Source organism: Marmota flaviventris, chromosome 3 (assembly GCF_047511675.1).
Source record: "Marmota flaviventris isolate mMarFla1 chromosome 3, mMarFla1.hap1, whole genome shotgun sequence".
NCBI classification, from domain to species: Eukaryota; Metazoa; Chordata; class Mammalia; order Rodentia; family Sciuridae; genus Marmota; species Marmota flaviventris.
Window position 1 is genome coordinate 85,787,673 of NC_092500.1, and position 19,582 is coordinate 85,807,254.

The following is a 19,582-nucleotide window of genomic DNA, read 5'->3' on the forward strand; positions in this document are numbered from 1 at the left end:
TCTCTCTGCATTGCTGGAAACAAAAATCATATATTTTGGTATTGGTGATGGGGATGCTTACACTGAAAAAACAGGCACATTCAAACTGATTTTAGAAGTGTTAAAATCAAAATTTGCTTCTGATAAATCAGTAGAAGACCATTACCCTGTTTGTTAGTACTTCTACATTGACCTTGTGACTTTCATTTTGTAAACAGGAATAAATAAAAGTTTACATCCTTAAAAATTTTAAGAAAATATGAGCTTTTACCTGGTTTGTGTACACCTTTCTTTATCTATATTATATATTTATAAACATATTTGATTTCTGCATTGATTTTTCACATTGAAAGAATGATTTGTGAAAATATCAAGTGACAGAACTCATACTTTGTTTTGCATGCTTTAAAAGTCATTTAATGTCTTAAATTATTTATTTTGTTTAATGAAAATTTCTAATATATAATTTTTCAAGGACAAATGAATAAAAATCTTTTGAGAATTAATAAGTATAAAGTTATAAAGTATTAAAAACTTATAGGCACATACAAGTGGAAATTTAACTTAAAATACCAACATATTAACAATTTCAAAAAAATACTTGGAAATTTTCATTTCTAATTGGCTTTGCTAGCTAGTTGATTAATTCTCTTAAAAATAAGATTTTTGTTTGGCTATAATTTTTGTTACTAGGTCATTGAATAGACTGGGTAATATATGTTAGAAGCTTGATATATATTATTTTAATAGGAAATATTTTAAAGTATGCCTCCTGCTTAACTGAAATTTAATTTTATAAATTTTAAAGTTTTATAGGTAAATTGTTGAACACTCCTGAAGCAGTTCTTAATATACTCTTGAGATTTGTAAAAATTAATATTCCTGAAAGAAGTGAAGTGTCTTTTTCTTAGTTGCTGTAGAAGCAGGCGTACAGAAGACTTACGCACACAAAAATTAAACCCTGGTTGTTGGCTTATTAAATACCTAGGGCTGAATCTCTGTGCCTGTTTGAATTTAAAACTACAAGTCATACTTTTGGTATATATTAGTGTTTGACATATGTTAACTTTTTAAGTGTTGGATCCATTTTGTCACATTTGATTCAATAGAAACATTGATGTTACCAGTTAAAACTATTCTAATCCCCAAAGAAAAGTAATCATTCTGAAAATGAAATGAAGAGCTTTAAATTAAATTTGCAGTGAAATACACCAGCTTTTCTAAACACATCTATTAGAAGAATGAACACAAACATTACATCTTTCAAGTTAGTTTACATAGACTGATATTTCTCTGCTTTTATTTTTTAGAGATAAGCTGCATTGTAAGTACAGTTAGCTAAACACTTGGTCCTCCATGGCTACTGCCTACTTTTCTAGGCTGAGAAAGATGAAAAACTATCTCCATGATGGCTATAAATAATTGTAATAGTCATTATGGTTTTTTTTTTTTACCATGACCTTCAGCCGGAAAAAAATCCCTTTAGAATAGTTAAATTAAAAGGTACAAAATCAGTTTATTTAGACATGTTCTGCAATCTTTTTTAGAAGAGTTGTAGCTTTCTACAACAAGAATACAAAATGCACTGCTCCTGTTTTGTGTGCATATTTTTTTACAGTTCATGACATTTCAGTTATTTTGGCAAACAGCCCTTACTTAATGTTTAATATAAATAATGTAATTTTCCATCCACAAAGTTCCTATAATCAATTCCACTTGTAAACTTAGAAGTTGAATAGAAAGAATTGAAGATAAAACTTGAAATTCCAGTCTCTTGACTTAACCTTTTTTGCAAGGTCCTTTTTGAAGTGTTTTTGTTTTAACGACAGCTGTACATCCCTATTATAGTGTTTTTCTCCCCACTTCAGGTAGGGAGGTGAGAATCAGTGGTATATAAATCACCTGTTTTCACTAAGTCAAAGGAATAATTTCAATCTAACTTCAGTTTAGGCTTAAATTACACAATTTGCAGACTATAAAATGATTATATCAGTTGATAAACAGATAAGAAATACATGTATTGAGTTTTTTCATAATCTTCCCTTAATTTCCCACTTAAAATTTATTTTAAAATTCTAATTCCATTAGAAAACAAAAATGACTTTTAAGAACAAACCAGGTTCCAGCCCATATTTTAGAACTGCATCCTCAATTTTATTAAATCTGATGTATGCTAAAGAAAATTCTCAAGTAAAGCTCATAGTTTCAAACTACTTGCACATGGCTGTCCCAATAAATTACTATTACCAATGAAACAGACTTTAAGAAGTTGTGTTTTACAATGCAGAGAGTGGAGGATGCTTTTTATACATTGGTGAGAGAGATCCGACAATACAGATTGAAAAAAATCAGCAAAGAAGAAAAGACTCCTGGCTGTGTGAAAATTAAAAAATGCATTTTAATGTAATCTGGTAAGTTCAGCATATTAATTTTAGCAGAAAGCAGGTATCTTTCACAGGTAACAAAGTAGCAACCACTTGGAACTATTTAGGTGTGGTATTCTAATTTGAAGTATTAAAAGATAAGAAACTTGTTTGTTTCCATAATTAGTACTTTTATTTTGAATAATGAGTAATAATTATAATTGGGGTTGTTTTGATGGCTATGGAAGACTATGTTTGCCATAAGGTCTAATAATTTAATTAGTCTTAAGTAAGCTAAGCATATTGGAACCAATAACTTTTAATTTTTAAGGAAAATCAGGCTCATGTTTTGAGAATATAAGCAACTTTTGTTTTTCAGAGAGGGAGGAAAAATATCAGAACTTGTATAGAATAATAAAATTGAATGGCCCAGAGAGGGGAAAGGGCCTCTCCTATATTTTTTCTTTTTTGAACATTGCACAAGCAAATAACTATTCTTCTGTGTTCTGTAATTCAATGGCAACAACAGGACTTTTTCACTCATCTGAGAAACCTTGGAGTTGTATGTAGGATGACTCCTGCCTCCCTGTTTTTCATACCCATTTGCAAGAAGTCATAAATTCCTGTGATGTTACTACTTTTTCTTTGTTACATCATTAATTCAGGCCCCTCTGATTTCTTGCTGGGACTATTCAACTTGTAGTCACCATCATTCACTGTGCAGGTGGAGATATGTCATTCTCTTACCTTTATATCTAGTTACTGACTCACCTATGGAATAAAATCTCAAGTTCTACAGCATGTCATATATGATCCTTAACACCTTCCCACTTCTCTTCCCAGCTTCTTTTGGCCTTTTATCTAAAACCACTATCATCTTGCCTTAATTTTTTTTTTTACATAAACAAACACCATGTTATTTCATATCTTCCCTTGCATCTTGGCTTTTGTTTGTTGTTTGGAATGCCAATATTCTTATCCCTACTCATGTTAATTAACTAATACTTAACTCATTGACAATTTCCCAGTCTCCCATTTTGTAAGAATTCCTTCAGATCCTTAGACTGAGCACATTGCCCTTGTGCGCATTTCAAGTGTGTTGTTTTTAACTATTAACATGCTTCCCATGTTATATCTAAATAACTTTTGGTGTTTTATTCCTTTATTAGTAGAACTTAGGGGAGCCAGAACTATGTATTTTTAATCTTTGTATACCCATTGTCTTGTGATATTCTTGGCATATTGTAACTGCCTGGCAAAGATTTATTGAGTGGAATCTCACTTTTCTTTCTAAACAAACACATTAAATTCCGTCTTGCTTAGCAAGTACTTCATTAAATAGATGACATAAGTTAATGCCAAAGTTTAAATTTTTATTGCATATTGTTTATAATATATAATGTTCTTTGAGGATGTGAAATAAAATTATAATTTTCCAAACTACTAGGATATCTTTATTGTACTAATTACACTAAAAGTTGACAATATGAATCTTAAGTCTGAAACAATTAATACATATTCCAAAAGTTAAATATACATATGAATAGTAGATTTGATCTCAATATTATGTAGTACACTAATCTATGAAACTCAGAAGAAATAAAGCATTACTGGCATTAATTTTTAATTGAGATTTATGAATGCAGTATTGTGCAAGGCAGTACTTTAATTTTAGAAGTTGTAAAGTTTAATACTACTAAAGTATGAAGTTGGACTTTTGAAGCAATGAACAGATTTAAGTGTTTTTTAAGTTTTATTTTCTCTCTGATTTTTTAAAATAGAACTATAGAATAAAATTTAAAAATAAGTTTCAGGTTTAATTTATATGAAAACAAAGGCAGAAGCATATACTATTCTAAAATTTCTAATTTGTGCAGTGTTTTCACGGTGAATGTAATGATTTTTTTTAGTGGATACGGATAGCACTTATATAAAAAATGTATTTGCTAATATATAAAACTTTTAAAATTAGGTAAAAATGTTTTTAGAAAAATTTGATAATGATATGTATATGCAAGTCAGTTTTACTAAGTATTTAAAAAGATGAGTTTAAACCAAGTAATTACTAGGCTACTACTTGCCTTTTACATGTATGTGAATAGATTAGTTCCCATAGAAAAAATGAAATCACTGCCCTGTTTAGGTCAATTATGACATTGCCCTATCTAATGTAGAGTTTAGTGCACATGAGCCTTTCAAAGTATTTTAATGTTACAAGTTCTGAAACCATTGTTTCTTAAATATGTGGATATTATTTTTACCTTAGAATGTGGCTTCTCTCTAATCCATCTCATGATTTTTCATTTTTTCTGCTTCACCATTTTAAGAGCATTGCCATTTTTCTTAATTATAAAGGTTGTTGAAATAGACTACACAGGATTGTTCAAAGGGAATTAATTCATGAAGAGTAAAAGTGTTAAATCCTTTTTTCCCCCTTAGTTGTTGCATTAGAGTTATACATAATAGTTGGGTTCATTTTGACATAAATATACATTCATGAAATTTGATTTACTCCATTTCCGTCCCTGGTGCCCCCCCTTCCCTCCCAACCTCCCCCCCCACCATTCCCATTCTTGAACTCTACTGGTTTTTCTTTCACTCATTTATTTTTAATTGGTGTTTTATATATATATATATATGGAATCACTATATATTTACACATGCACATAGCATGATTTTGTCAAATTCATTCCTTACTTCCTCTCCTTTACCATCTTTCTTCTCTTCTTCTCAGTCATCTTTTACTCCATTGAGATTAGATCATTTTTTTTAAAGATCCACCCCATTCTAAGGGTTTATGATTCTAAATTGTCAAAGTTAGTTGTGATCTTTATTATGTTATTGGAAAATTTTCCCTCTATACATGTTGAGAAGAATAGCAAGAAGGGAGATATACATGTAATTAACCCTTTATTCTCCTTTCTTTGGGAGCAACAAAAGCAAATGTTTGGTTGTATCAGTAATGATTTTTAGAAAGTGGAAAATGTCAATAAGTGCAGTTTGAGTACTTTATTGAGTACCGTAGTACTCACTAGTGTTCAAACCAATGATACTGGGTTTTATCAAAACTATCTGCTATTCATTTTACTGTGGCAAACTTCTCATGGCCACTGTTTACCTCTTAAAATATTGGTCATATTTTTCTGAATTATAGATCTACTGTGAAAATTAATTAAATATAACTTTAAAGAAAATGCCCTAATTAATTTTTCTTATTAATCTGAAGTAATATGTTGTTGAAGGTCTCAGTAATATGGTAAAGATTATATTAAATTTTTAAATTCTTTTCAAGGTAATATTATATTTATACAATTTACAATGAGTAAAAATATAGTTGTTCATTGTTCTTAAGTGGCTTGATTTATGTGACAATTTGTTGGGTAATTGTTCCTAAGACTCCCTCTAGTGTCTAGATTTGGAAGCTAACAAAATTTCTTTTTTATGGTTAATAGTAGGTTGAACAGATTTTTAAATAAAGAATGGGTCATTTTTTTTCCTTCAAAATTTATTTTGCTTTTACTTATGTTTATTTTTAGTGGCAATATGGCAAAAATTGACATGGATCTTGCATAATTAAATATTAAAGGATTAAAATCAGTTCTGTTACCACTTTCAGAATACTAATTTACACATTATGAATTAATGGATTAAAAATTTTTAAGACAAGCATTTATATGGCAAACTTTGACTATCTAACACGCTAAACAAACTAAAACAATAATTAAGAGAATATCCTTGATGTTGTTAAACTCCAACACAATTCAGATGATTTAGCTAATTTCTCCACATATCAGAAGTATTATATTTTTCAAAGTGGTAAAATGGTATTATCTTCTTGGGGGTCACTTTCAGTATATAAATTGAAACTACTACTTGAACACATTATTTGAAAACTGAGAAAATATGTCTAGATACTGTTTACTTCTTGGTGAAATTATTTAAATCCAAATGATTTTATGTAAGTACAGAACCAGAGGTAAAATATTATTGCCATGAGAATTTATGAATCTATATATCTTATATCCAAAGTCCAGAATCTCAGGTACAGATAAATGTACACACATATTCATGCATACATGTGTGCATGTACACATTTGGATTTTGACAATTAAGGTTTTCAATATGTAAAATTAGTAGCAAATTAAGTTCTCCTTGGGGAAAAAGTCATTTGTTAAGCTTGCATATGATCAGTGCCATTGATTGTCTCTGCCTTTTGTAAAAATCAGAGGTTCTCTTTGCCAAAGAATTCTCAAAGTCTGATATATTTAATTGCTGGAAGAAAATTGGAAAGTGTATTTATTCTTTATCAGTGTTAATATTTACATTAATAATGGAAGTCCGTCATCTTTTTACCTCAAACCACCATGTATATATATTCACATTTTAATACTTTTTCTGTATTTCAGGGTGTTGATGATGCCTTCTATACATTAGTTCGAGAAATTCGAAAACATAAAGAAAAGATGAGCAAAGATGGTAAAAAGAAGAAAAAGAAGTCAAAGACAAAGTGTATAATTATGTAAATACAATTTGTACTTTTTTCTTAAGGCATACTTAAGTAAAAGTGGTAATTTTTGTACATTACACTAAATTATTAGCATTTGTTTAGCATTACTTAATTTTTTTTCTGTTCCATGCAAACTTAGCTTTTATCTTAAATGCTTATTTTAAAATGACAGTGGAAACTTTTATTCCCCTCTAAGTGCCAGTATTCCTTGAGTTTTGGTTTTTGAACTAGCAATGCCTGTGAAAAAGAAACTGAATACCTGAGATTTACATCTTGGGGTTTTTGGTGCATGCAAGTTGATTACTTCCTATTTTTCTTACCAATTGTGAATGTTGGTGTGAAACAGATTAATGAAGCTTTTGAATCATCCCTATTTTGTACTTTATCTAGTTACATAAATGAATTAATTAGTAATTATAACTTCAGTTGCAATTTTATGATTGGTTTTACTAAAACATAGAAGGATCACACGTTTATGGGTTTTCTTTCAGTTTATCTTCAAGACATCATGTGCTATAGTTCATCATCCTTCATGAATGTAAACAGACATTGTTCACAAAGGCTTTCTCCCCCTTTCCACTGCTATTCGTAATGGTCATTATCCTAAAAATATTATATTTTTTCTATAAAAAGGAAAAAAAAAATAGAAAAAAAAAGTAAGGTAATGGAAAATATTAAAAGGCCATTGACATTCCACATTAGATAAATTACTGTAAGACTCCTAGCTTTTCCTGTTAAGGCAAATCCAGTATGAAATGGGGATTATAGCAACCATTTGGGGGCTATATTTACATGCAACTAAATTTTTATAATAATTGAAACAATTTTAACATGTATAAAAATTCTCATAGGAATTAAATATAGTCTCCCTGTGTCAGATTATCTATTTATTCTTAGCATAACTTTAAATCTTTCTTGAACCTCAGTCTTTGAAAATAGTTTTAGTTCTGGTAGTGATATTAAAGATTATTTGAGCCAGTTTTAGCTTAGTAGGTATTGAAGAGACCAGGCTTCATTGAGCTTCATTGACAGTTTCATAGCATGGACTGTATATACACCCCATGGTCATCCAGCATTGTCATGCATTGGTTGGTCAAAACGGGGACCAGGAGAGAGTAGTTTCAAACTCTCCACTTTTATAGTTCTTTTAACCCTGGCTAAAGTAACATTTCATAAATGCTTTTCAAGTCTGATCCATATTTAAGAATATCCAGTGCTCTGAAAATACATAAATAATAAAGTCCAATTCTTACAGTGCATTTGAAGTGTTACTTTAAAATATTTGAAGCGAGATGGTGTGGTGAGATGAAAATATCACTGGACTAGGAGGAAAATGAGTTAGATTCTAGATGTCTTTTAGAACTCTGATTTTGGGCAGGTCATTGTGCATGTTAAAAAATTATCTCAAAGGCTTTACATTATGTAATTTACATTGTTTACATAAAGATATACCTATTTGTCAAGCTCAGCACAATCTGTAACTTTTTACCTGTATTCAGTACCAGTCTTGGGGCAAAATTGTGCAAAAGGTGAAGTTTATATTTGAAAATACATTCTCCAGTTTCAGTACTCCACTCCCATATTAATGGCATTTTGCCTGCCTACCCTTCCACATGAACCATGAGTTGAGAGAATCTTTTTTTAATTTTTTAATTTCCCTCACCTCAAATTTTATTGCTGCTATGGATGTCTCCATGAAGTCTGCCCATTAAGGTACATCAAATTGTCTCTCTTCCCCAGGGCTCAAAATAATCTGACAGATACCATAATGGGATTGGACATAACAGCTAATTTTCAGATAGTTGCAGTAGCAATTTAATCTTGATCCTTTGAACATGATGTCTTTGCTGCCTGGTCCACTGGTGACTAAGTAGCAATTTTCAAACTTAGTATGAATAGAACCCTATCCAGTGGAAGAAGAATTTAATAGAGGTAGTACTGAAATCTACATCTAGGAGTATCCTGGTAACAATGATACATTCCATGGTTTTAATAACTAAAACCTTCTTACAGTGAAAACTTTGAAATTTAATCATAAAGCTTACTTTTTAACACAATTGATCTATTTAACAAATGTTTATTCAGTGCCTATCATATGCCAGCTACCACATAAGGCACTGGGGATGTGGTATCCCCAAAGGGACATAATTTCTTATCCTTAAGGAGTGCTAGAGTGGTCTGTAATACCTTAGTAAAGCTTTTGGCACGTGATCCAGAGGTGGTAATATAATGCACACTTTTGTTTTGCAAAAAGGGGGTTTGGTCTGTCAGATTTCTCCAATTCTACAATAGGCGTTTTTCTGTAATTCCAGTGTAACTGTTTAATCAAGCAACTTTATATAAATCACTTTACTTCATTGTTTTAAAGGAGTAAAAATTCCCAAATATGTAATATTCTAGTTTTCTCTTTGTATAATTAAAATAGACTTTTAAAATTAAATACTGACTTCTAAAATAGTTTTATTGGGGTACAAATAAAACAGGTGCCTGAGCTAATTCACAGTAAAGGAAATTTCTGTGTAAAAATCAATATAATTTCTGAAATGCTTTATTAAACTACAGATTTGTGGAATACTGGGTAGGTTGTTAAGACTTATGCAGTACCTTTTGTTTCTACACAGAGAAGGAAATGGACAATTCAGGAATTGCAGTATTCAGGATACTTAGGACTCTTGAATTTTTTGATGTAGCTGGGCAAATTTTTTTAAGGTAGTGGTAATTATCCTCCATTATGTTTGAATGGTTTAACACTGTTTTGTAGAGATTTTAAAAGGGGAGAGAATTCTAGAAATAAACATAAATGTTATCTAATTACTACAGCCTTAAAGATAAAAATTCTTGAAGTTGGAAAATAGTGCTAAATTACATAGTCTTAGACAAATAACGTTTGTGGGAAGAATATAGCAGACATATGTAGTATAATTTGAGTGAATGTTCTCAATTAGGAATTCTAGGCTCTATTAACTGAGTCACACTGCATAGGAATTTAGAACCTAACTTTTATAGGTTATCAGAAATCTTTGCCACCATTGCACAATTTTGTCCTTATAAACATTGTGAGGCATGTTAAGTTACAGTTTGCACAACTTCATCTCATTTTTATTCTAGTGATTTTTTTTTTCTTCTAACCACTTTTCCCCCCAATACACATATAGGGATTTATTTTGTAGGCAGTAAAAATTATCTGAAATAATTTCCCATTTGTGAAAATGTAGTAATTTCTTGATAAAAGTAATGTTTTTAAAAACTTAGCAGTTACTTTAAAGCTGAATTTATTAATGACTTCTGTTATAATATTGAGTAGCATGAATTCTACATTAAGAAAGTGATTAACTTAAAGCTGGTAGCTGTGGAATTCTGTCAATGAAAATTATTTCTTTCTAAAGACATATATTAGTTCTTGAAGAATAGTCATAGCTAGATTAAAATTTGTGTTTTAGCTTCATAGTTTAAAGTGCCTGTTTGGGATGATGATAGGCATTTTAGATGAATTAGGAAAAACAAAGTTATTACTGCAGAAACGTCAATTTCAGAGGGTCCACTTCCCGCCCCCACCCCAGTAGAGCTAAATGGGTTATATGTTTTATCTGGAAGTTTCCAGTTCCACTGTCTTGTGTTTTCATGTTGAAAATACTTTTGCATTTTTCCTTTGAGTGCCAATTTCTTACTAGTACTATTTCTTAATGTAACATGTTTACCTGGAATGTATTTTAACTATTTTTGTATAGTGTAAACTGAAACATGCACATTTTGTACATTGTGCTTTTTTTGTGGGACATATGCAGTGTGATCCAGTTGTTTTCCATCATTTGGTTGCGCTGACCTAGGAATGTTGGTCATATCAAATGTTAAATTTAAGAATGACCACTCTTTTAATTAAAATTAACTTTTAAATGTTTATAGGAGTATGTGCTGTGAAGTGATCTGAAATTTGTAATATTTTTGTCATGAACTGTACTGCTCCTAATTGTAATGTAATAAAAAATAGTTATGGTGACTGTGGTAGTGTGTCTTTCTTATTTCTTTATAATCTTCTCCCCGCTTCTTTTTCTCTTTTTGCAGTACTGAGGATCAAACCCAGGGCCCCACATGTGTTAGGCAAGTGCTTTACCACTGAACTATATCCCAAGCCCTGACAATGTGTATTTCTTAATGGAAATTCTCAAAACATTTGCTCCCCAATTGATATGGAACATTTTATAAGCTGCATACACTAAAGTATACTAGTAGATCCTTTTTATAGCTTTTACAATTTAGAAATGTTCTTTGTTTATAGAAGTTGCTAAGAACATTATGTAATGTTTGAACTAAATTCATATAAGGTTAGGCCCACCATGTTAATTCACACAGAAGTAGATGCAAAACAAATCTGCTTTTATGACAAAAAAATAGAATAAAGTTATTATTTTATTTTGAAAGAAGGTAATTGATTCACAACAAATGATTTAAGGCCCAAGGGAGTCAACAGCAAAGTTAATAATGGAAATAATAGTTATGTAATGCCAATCACTGGGAGACTATTTCAAGGTCAGAAGTAATCTTCATATCTGTTATTTCTATAACTGCATTTAAATCATTACTGGGTGTTATTTTTTTTTAATCATCCTTTAATATGTGCTTTAATGTACCAAATTGGGTCAAAAATAAAACTACTCCAAAAGAGAATAAATGTGCTAAGAAATTATTTTGCTTATTAAATGGCATTTTCTTGTCAGTACAAGGGAGAAATTGGCTAAAAGTAATAGACTAATGTTAGAAAACAATTTCTTACTGGGTTCTTATTAATTTATAATTGGTTGTATAAGTTGTTATTTTAATAAAAATTGAGCATAAAGGATTGTGGATGTATCTCTTAGTTATCTGGTTGAAACTAGTTTTGGTTCAGCAGGACAGTTCAGGTATTTTTTTACACATGTATATCTTGCCATTCTAGTTTAGAATATTTGGTATACACAAAACAGATGGTACTGATTTTTCAGCTGATTTATAGTAGTAATGATCACTTAGTTTTGTTGATATCTGAATAATAGCGTTGTTTCATAGCTCTGTATTTTCTAAGGAAATATAAGGCTTCTAACTCTTTCATGACAAATTCGCCTCGTTCAATAAGTTCTTTGATCTTCTCTGGATCCTTCACATCTTTGTTTTTAAGGAAAACATTCTTCAAACGCCTTTTAAAATAGTCTGCTCCTTTTGGATAGTCCTGTCCAAGGTACAGCAGCTTGAAAAAGAAAGATTATATATTTCTAAATAATCAGGGTTATATGACAACATTTGTAAAACTGGCAACATAATTACTCACATTTTTATAAAGATTCAGTACTTCTCCTCTTAAAGAATTGGCCATTTTCATTTAACGTTGAAATTAATCCACTTTTGTACATAACATACCTAAAGAAAAGGAAAATTTTTTGTAAATAACTCCATTGTATTCTTAAATAATAAAATAACACAGATCTTATACACTGGGAAATAGTACCTTTTTTTTTTAACTTTTTGGTAAGTAGCCCTTTTATTGATGTTTGAGGTACTGAGATATAGCTATGAACATGTCAGCTATGTGAACATGTACAAAACTACTTCTAATGGAGACTTAATAAACAAGATAATTATGAATGGTGACAAGTTCTATGAAGGAGAGAAGATTATGAGAAAACAGATTATCTTAAGTACATAGCACTACCTCCTTTTACTACACAGTGGAATGAGAACTAGATTTTACTCCCACCTGCAAAATGTGTTCTACAGGTTACTTAACTTTTGAGCTTCGCTTTCTTTAAGGGAAAATTCTTTTTACCCTGTTCTCAAGGCAAGGCCAGATCTGTTTGGGGGATATTAAGAGTCCTGATCAAATCTAGAAGGGTATTCTCCAGAGGAAGGTTAAAAACTAAAAGAAACTGAGTATGTGAGTCAAACAGGTTGGCAGTGAATAGTAGATAAACAATATGATAGATAAACCATCTATCTACTGTTTATCTACAAGGGTGTCCAAGAAGAAGAGGCAACATCCAGTGGCATGCAAAATCCTTCTCTCTATATCTTTGTTAATGCTACAATAAGGAGAGGAAGCTCTTTAAAGGCACCATTACAGCCTAAACTCAAAATAATTCCTACTAGTTAAAACTATTGGAATTAAATCAAAATCCCTAACACTGCATCCTATCAGATGGACACAATTCCAAGATATTCCTTTATGGTTCCAATTTTGATCACTGGATTAAAGTGATGTTATTCAAGGTTATTTCTCCAAAGTACTACTTTTTGTTTGCCTTTCAGTGGACAATGGTATTTAGAAACTACCACCTAGATGGAGTATTTTAGAACCCAAGATATGGGAGCTAGAAGTGCTTAAAACAGTGGGTTTGTCACTATTCCAAGGACCTCTTCAGTGGGCAAACTTGCAAACAAATGTATATACATGTAGATTAAATGTGATATGTGTATACATACACAATTATTTTTATACAAATTTCTATATGACCTGATAACATTCGATTCCAACATTACAGGGTTTGTTTTCATTTTAGTTTTTCCTTTCCATAGTTTTAGCACTCTTGTCCACCAATAAGAAATCTGGTTCTCATTATCCTCCATAAATTTGCTTTTTGGATCATCAGTCCTCTACCCACAAGGCAACCAAATTCCGGTCACTGTCACCACTCAACACACACTATTCTGAGCTATGCCACCTAGTTCCACCATCCCACATTTTCTTCTCCCCATTCCTTTCTTCTCATTTCCCTCTCTGAGGCTCAAGAATTATGCTGTGCCACTACCCCCTTCCTAGATAAGTTTCACTTGTTCCAACTCTAACAACCTGTGCCACCAACTTCTCTATCCAAAGAAATGTTCTCCTCACTTCATGGTAGGCTCTTATAAACAAACCCCTCCTAACCCCCAAAGACCATTCTTATCTTACAATCCCTTCATCTCTCCTTCCTTTCTCTAGATGCCCACCCACTTAATGACCTTTGAACTGAAGATTTTTTGTACATAAGTTTTAAGGGTTATTTTATAGTTAACTAGCAGAAAGTATAAATTAAAATTATAGCACCATATTCAGTTAGAAATAATTGTGCTAAGTCCTCCCATTACTTTTCTTTTGGTTCAGTCCTAAAGTACAATATTATAGACTCTCATTAAGACCTCACCTGTCCCCCTGCCTCATTTAGGCATTTTGACAAAATTTACATCTTTCATAATTTGAAAGGTAGGGTGTCAGTGTTTTCATGCATATTGTCTTATGTTTTTATATCTTATGCTTAAGAAAAAGTACATAAAATGTGCAAATTTAAAGTCATTCAGGTTATGAAATAATTAAATCTTTTAAGCCTTCATATGCATCTTTCCAGTAATCTCCTTCCCATCTCTACCAAGATGACCACTAATGACTTGCAAATTACTCTTGCTTTGTAGTTTTCCCAACCATGAACACTTTCTTAAATAATATATTTAGTTTTGACAATTTCAACAGCAAGCATGAGTCTAAGTAAGGACAGAGGAAATAATCCTGTTACTAAATGAAAGCCCAGAAGTCCTAATCTGGCTTTACCTTCCCCAGGATTTAAAGTTCCCTTCAGGACTATTTAGTAATGTCATGAATCTTCAGCTCTCCACAAATGAAGCCTGTGGAAATCAGGTATAAATCTTGACACTTGATTTCTGGCTATTACACAGAATAGGGAAGAAAAGACTATTATTTACTTTAAGCTCACCAAAGCCCAACATCAGCTTCTGGGAACAGGTTGAAGCAAAAGGTCAAAATGAGTGTCCTTAAGTTGATTCAGTCAGTGAACACAGCATAGAAGAGAGCAGATATTTCATTTCTATGTGGTCCAGACAAGGCAGGTACTGATAAGAATCTGCCAGACCTGCCTTGGTTTAATGTCCTCATAAAAAGAGGATCCAAATGGTAACAGGAATCTTGATAGATAGCTCTCAATGTGAGTTTGATTCTGGATTGGTTGTTCCATATCAACTATTGTGTTGGGATGTCATTTGTCCATCCTAGAAATTCCTTTATCTTCTATATTGACTATCCTACTTCTCATTTTCCAAAGTGTCCCTTTTTCTGATTTTATTGTTTTGGTACAGCACATCCTTTAATACTAAGGGCATACAGGAGGTGAATAAGACTTTGAATGTCTAAAAATGGCTGGCCACTTTATATTTGGTTGATAGTTTGGTTGGGTATAGAATTTTAAACTGGAAACAATTTTCTTTCAACATTTTGAAGCAATTGCTCATCTGTAATTTTACTTCCAGCACTGCTATTAAGAAGTTCAAAGCAGTCTGGATAAATGATCTTTTATTTATATGTGATGTATTTTTTCATCTCCTCAGAAATTTGAGATTTCTTTGAAGATTTTGAAACTTTACAATGATGTGTTGTCATGGGTTTATTTTCTTCCTCTGTGATACACTTGGCTTTTGCAATCTGGAAACTTTGAAGTCTGGGGAAGAAATTAATTTTGTTCCTAGTTTCGTGTCCCTCTCCCCAATTTTCTCTTTTCTCCCTTCTAGGAACTCCTATTATTTGGGTGTGTGAAATTCTAGATATGCCCTCTTTCTTTTTTTTCTTTTTTCAATTTTCTGGGATACTTTCTTTCTCATAAACTTCCAAGTGTTCTATCAAGTTTTTTCCTTTCTGCTATAATCTCCAAGAACTCTTATTATTAATTTTTTTCAGTATCCTGTTCTTGCTTTAAGAACACAGATGTTTTTGTAATTACATAATATATGTATCTCTGAAAAACTTTGATTTTGCAAAAACACATTAAAAATAAGAGAGGCTATGGGAGATATGTTTGATCAGATACCTCAAATTCTATACAGCTGAAATCAGAGCAGTATTCAAAACCAGAAATGGTACTTGGACAGTTAATCTGAAACATTTAGACTTCTCTCAGAATAGGAAGAGACCACAGAGAGGTTAAAAATAATAGAGTAGTCTGAGGATGGGAGTAGGGGGCTGGAGACTTGAGTGAGAATCAAACATGAATGAAGCAATCACTGGGGATGATGGATATGTTTATTTTTATCATGGTAAAGGTCTCATAGTTGTATAATAGATATCAAACTTATCAAATTATACTTTATTATATATAATTATGCCTTAGTAAAACTACTAAAAATAGAATAGGAATTCTGATAAGATACTAAGATACATATGTAAGCAGAGATCTATCCAAATGATCAGGCTGCCAGTTAGTGAGTAGGAATAGGTGTTCAACCTGCCCCCAGTCGGCAGCTACACATAATTTGCGGTATGCCTCCCTGGGGAGGAAGTACTGGATATAAGCTCTTATTTTACAATGTAAAATAGTATATCTAAAAGGTACCTCCTGCCAGTATAGCAGCTAAGCAAAGACCTTTTCTTGCTGACTCATATATCTTTTTTTCTGGCCTCTTTTTAGGGGGAAAGACCAACATAGGAATCAAAATTACTTCCACACTAATACTTAGAAAATTCTCTTGTAGTTTATAAGCTAACTCACATAATAAACACATAATGGAGTCAAACTTTTTTTTCTCCCCTTCTGAGTTCACTGTTAGCTTTGTTGAAACTTTCTATTTTATTCCCAATTGCTCCCCCGCCCTGTTTTTTCTCTATCACTTCTGAGCTTTCTTCCAAAATCTGGTGTTCTTTTTCTGTCCATTCTTTTAAGGACAAAAAAGTCTTCTAGATCTGCATCCATGGTTGAAGCTTATAGGCTTTGAACTTCACTTCAGGTATCCTAGGTGAGTCCTTTACCTTCTCATGTATCTTGGATTGTTCCTCTTGGGCTACTCAGTTCCCTGAGCAGTCTACCAATCTCTGAGGATTTGCCAATTAAACCTTTAAAAGAAAGAGGAATGAGGGTCTTGCATTCAGCATTATGAATACCTAAATTCTATCGTTTCTCATGTATTATAGTATGCTTGAAGATGCCCTAGTATTACTTTGTCTAGAAATAAACCTCCAGTCATCTGTGGGAATGAGGGGTGTAGTTACTTAAAGGAGTCTCTCAGATGCTTTCATTTAGTTCTCTTTAATTTTCATTCTTCACCTCCAATTCCAGGGCCACTGTTCCAATGTCTTTTAAGAATACTGTGGTAAAAACTGGGTTTTTCTGGTGAACTAGGTCACCTTTATTCATTGTTTTCCAGCTTCTAAAGTTTTATTGCTGTCAAAACCTCTCCAAATCTCCATTTTTATATCCCTTCAGAAAGATACAGTAGAATTCTGGAAGGGAGTAAAATTAGGGTGTATTGAACCTACCAAACAACAACTAAGGTATTTCATTAAAATATTTTTTGGGGAAGGGCCATTATCAGAGTGAGCTATTCTTAAGAATGTTAAAGAACCATGTGGTTCTCAAAAAAATTCAAAATTAAATGTATAGATATAATTTTAAATTGCAAACACAGACTGTTTAATGTCTGGCAAAGAACCTGGCTTCATTTAATTAACAATTTGTAATATATGAAAGCTTTTTGAGAACCTGATTTATGTTGCTGGCTTTTTTTAAACAAATTATTAATAAAAGATTTGCCTAGCAAAAAATGGAGCTAGTGTGGCTAAGGTAAAAATTGTCCAATTCTTTGATGTTATGTGAATGAAGTCAGTTTATTGTTACATTGCTGACTTTCAGGCATTTGAGTTTATTTCAGCTATTGGGAGAAACAGGTCCTCTTGGGTTTCTAATTTAGGAAACTATTTTAAGTCCAGCAGGGACATGGGCTGCTGCTTAACTCTTCATGAAGTCATGGAAGTTAGGGAAGCCAAAAAAATTAGGGTTTAAGAGAAACTCCCCATTATTCTAAGAACTTGGGTATGTGATGGGTGAGAAGGAGGTGCAATCCCCATTAATTTTTTTTCAATGATGCAGATTAGGAGTTAACTAACAATCAGCTCCACTCCTAGGTTAACAGTGAATTGTCAATTTACTAGGAGTTATGGTGCCCAAATTGTTAATTACCCTTTCCCATGAAGTTCAGATAACAACATAAGCTGAAGGAAAACACAAAAGAGAGGCACTGTAACGTTATTTGTAATTGGTTCTAGTGGACTTAAACAGGTGAAGCACAATTTCCCCAAACTAGTTAATCCTAGAAAGCTTTATACACAAAAATTGTACCAACACACTTGCCATCAGCAGAGTAAGTAATCAAGAGACAGGTGACAAGAGATTTTACCCTTAAAGGCCAGCATACACATTCATCTAGGCCTGGAAAGCAGACTATACAAAGTGAGTTGTGGATAGGTATGTTTAGAAGGGGCAGGTAGGCGCTACACCTGTCTGAAGGTAAAGAGATACCAGGGAGCAGGCCTGTACAAGGATACTAGTAGACAGTAAAATTCATGAGTATAATTCCTTATGCCACAGTGACTTGTACTAATAGAGATCAGCATTTTGGAATCCAACACATCTATGCAATTCCTCCTCCCAGGGAAGGAGGTTAACAGAGAGCTTGAGTAGATTCTTTCCCCTGGAGGTCTACCATTTTAAGATAGTTTGGGTTTACCATTATCCTTTGCCCCATCGATCCTAATTAAGAGATGACTAAGGTTTTGTATTAAATATTAGTAGTTTTGTTTAATTCAAAACAAAAGCACACTTCTATACCAAATAGCTACAGTGAGCTGTAAAAGAGCTCCCAATGAAATAAAAATTAAAAACAACAGATGTTTTTATCTAGCTTCCAGCATGTGGAGGTAGGTGGGATGTAATAACTATTACACACTAAGACTTCTATTAAGTGGGGCTTATAATGTTTTACCCACAAAGGCTAGTTCTGTCGGTACTACTTTTTAAAAAATCAATAATACATTTCATCAACGGCATTGGAAGGGATAGAGCATTATTAGAATTCAGGGCCAATAGTTTTAAAGTACTTCCGGCCTTGTCATGAAAAAACAGGGTTTAGACAGGTCCTAAAATCACAGAGAAAAATTGAGGCTTTGGAAAAATAACAGTCACTTAATTTCTTCTCATTTTCCTCTTGGTGTGGGGTGCCGGTGTTTATTCATGTGCGGAAGGGTCAGAAATTATGAAAGTTGTGCTATTTGTTAGTACACTTAAGTGTGTGACCTTGGGCACATAAGTCTTGCTGGGCCTCAGCACTCAGCAGTCTTCAACTGTTAGGAATATTTTGCCCACTAATTGCTTCAAATCATTTTCAATTCTTGTTTATGGCTGTCCTTAGGATAGGGGAAACGTACTTTTCACAGAAAGTAAACAGATCCACGAGCAGAGAGAAGATTCTGGACTATGTTAATCTAAAAGTAACCAACCCTCTAGGAGTCAATTTGTTCCTATCCAAATTTGCAAAGGATCCTGTCCCCTGGCTGGCCTAACTCTGGTGGCCCAGGTAGCGCACTAGGATGTCTGTCACTTGACCCAAATGCGGGTCGCTCCCTTTCTTCTGGAAACCCTCCCAGAAAGATTCGCCCCGACACACTTTAGGCAAGAAGAGGAGAGAGACTGTCAGCGTCGGAAGACGCTCAGAAACCCCTTCCCACACCCATAATGGTTCTCGCCCAGACATACTTCACCAACTCCAGACCCCAGAATCCGGAAAACAACAAAGCGCCCCGGTGGCTGCACTCCGGCGCTTTCCGGTACGCTACAGCCTTAAGAGCCTCTGACCGATCCGACTTCACCGCTCCTCCACAGCCCAGCGGGGCGGGGTGAAGCTGAAGCAACCTGTCAGCGGTGGGGGCGGGACGACAACCGGAAATTTCTCTGTG

At 32.9% G+C, this 19,582-nt stretch overlaps 2 protein-coding genes across 6 annotated transcripts in view; one reads left to right on the forward strand and one right to left on the reverse strand.

The window, feature by feature from the left end:
- Kras (KRAS proto-oncogene, GTPase) overlaps window positions 1-10,846 on the forward strand; it is a 37,928-nt gene extending 27,082 nt beyond the window's left edge. For 2 of the 4 annotated variants that reach the window (XM_071610067.1, XM_071610066.1), the window contains exons 5-6: window positions 2,267-2,390; window positions 6,749-6,835. In XM_071610067.1, the coding sequence (XP_071466168.1) occupies window positions 2,267-2,386 (120 nt within the window). In that variant the 3' untranslated portion in view covers window positions 2,387-2,390; window positions 6,749-6,835. Of the gene's footprint in view, window positions 1-2,266; window positions 2,391-5,134; window positions 5,136-6,748 lie in introns of all 4 variants that reach the window. The other 2 variants (XM_071610069.1, XM_071610068.1) reach the window with 2 other exon arrangements.
- Window positions 10,847-11,238: 392 nt separating this feature from the next.
- Window positions 11,239-19,530, reverse strand: Etfrf1 (electron transfer flavoprotein regulatory factor 1). 2 transcript variants are annotated; one of them, XM_027934126.3, is made up of 4 exons: window positions 19,383-19,530; window positions 16,604-16,687; window positions 12,152-12,240; window positions 11,239-12,070 (listed from the first exon to the last, which is right to left on the reverse strand). In XM_027934126.3, exons 3-4 carry the CDS (start codon window positions 12,200-12,202, stop codon window positions 11,849-11,851), a joined length of 273 nt encoding a protein of 90 aa, XP_027789927.1. In that variant the 5' UTR covers window positions 12,203-12,240; window positions 16,604-16,687; window positions 19,383-19,530; the 3' UTR covers window positions 11,239-11,848. The 2 variants fall into 2 exon arrangements, with proteins under 2 accessions (XP_027789927.1, XP_027789926.1); XM_027934125.2 differs by lacking the exon at window positions 16,604-16,687 and having other exon boundaries at window positions 19,383-19,529.
- Window positions 19,531-19,582: the final 52 nt, after the last annotated feature.

Bases quoted from the DNA above. Each gene is read 5' to 3' on its own strand.
- Etfrf1 (XM_027934126.3), bottom strand. From the start codon at position 12,202: ATGAAAATGGCCAATTCTTTAAGAGGAGAAGTACTGAATCTTTATAAA. The intron at 12,071-12,151 runs GTGAGTAATTAT...TTCTTTTTCAAG, and splicing joins TACTGAATCTTTATAAAAAT to CTGCTGTACCTTGGACAGGA.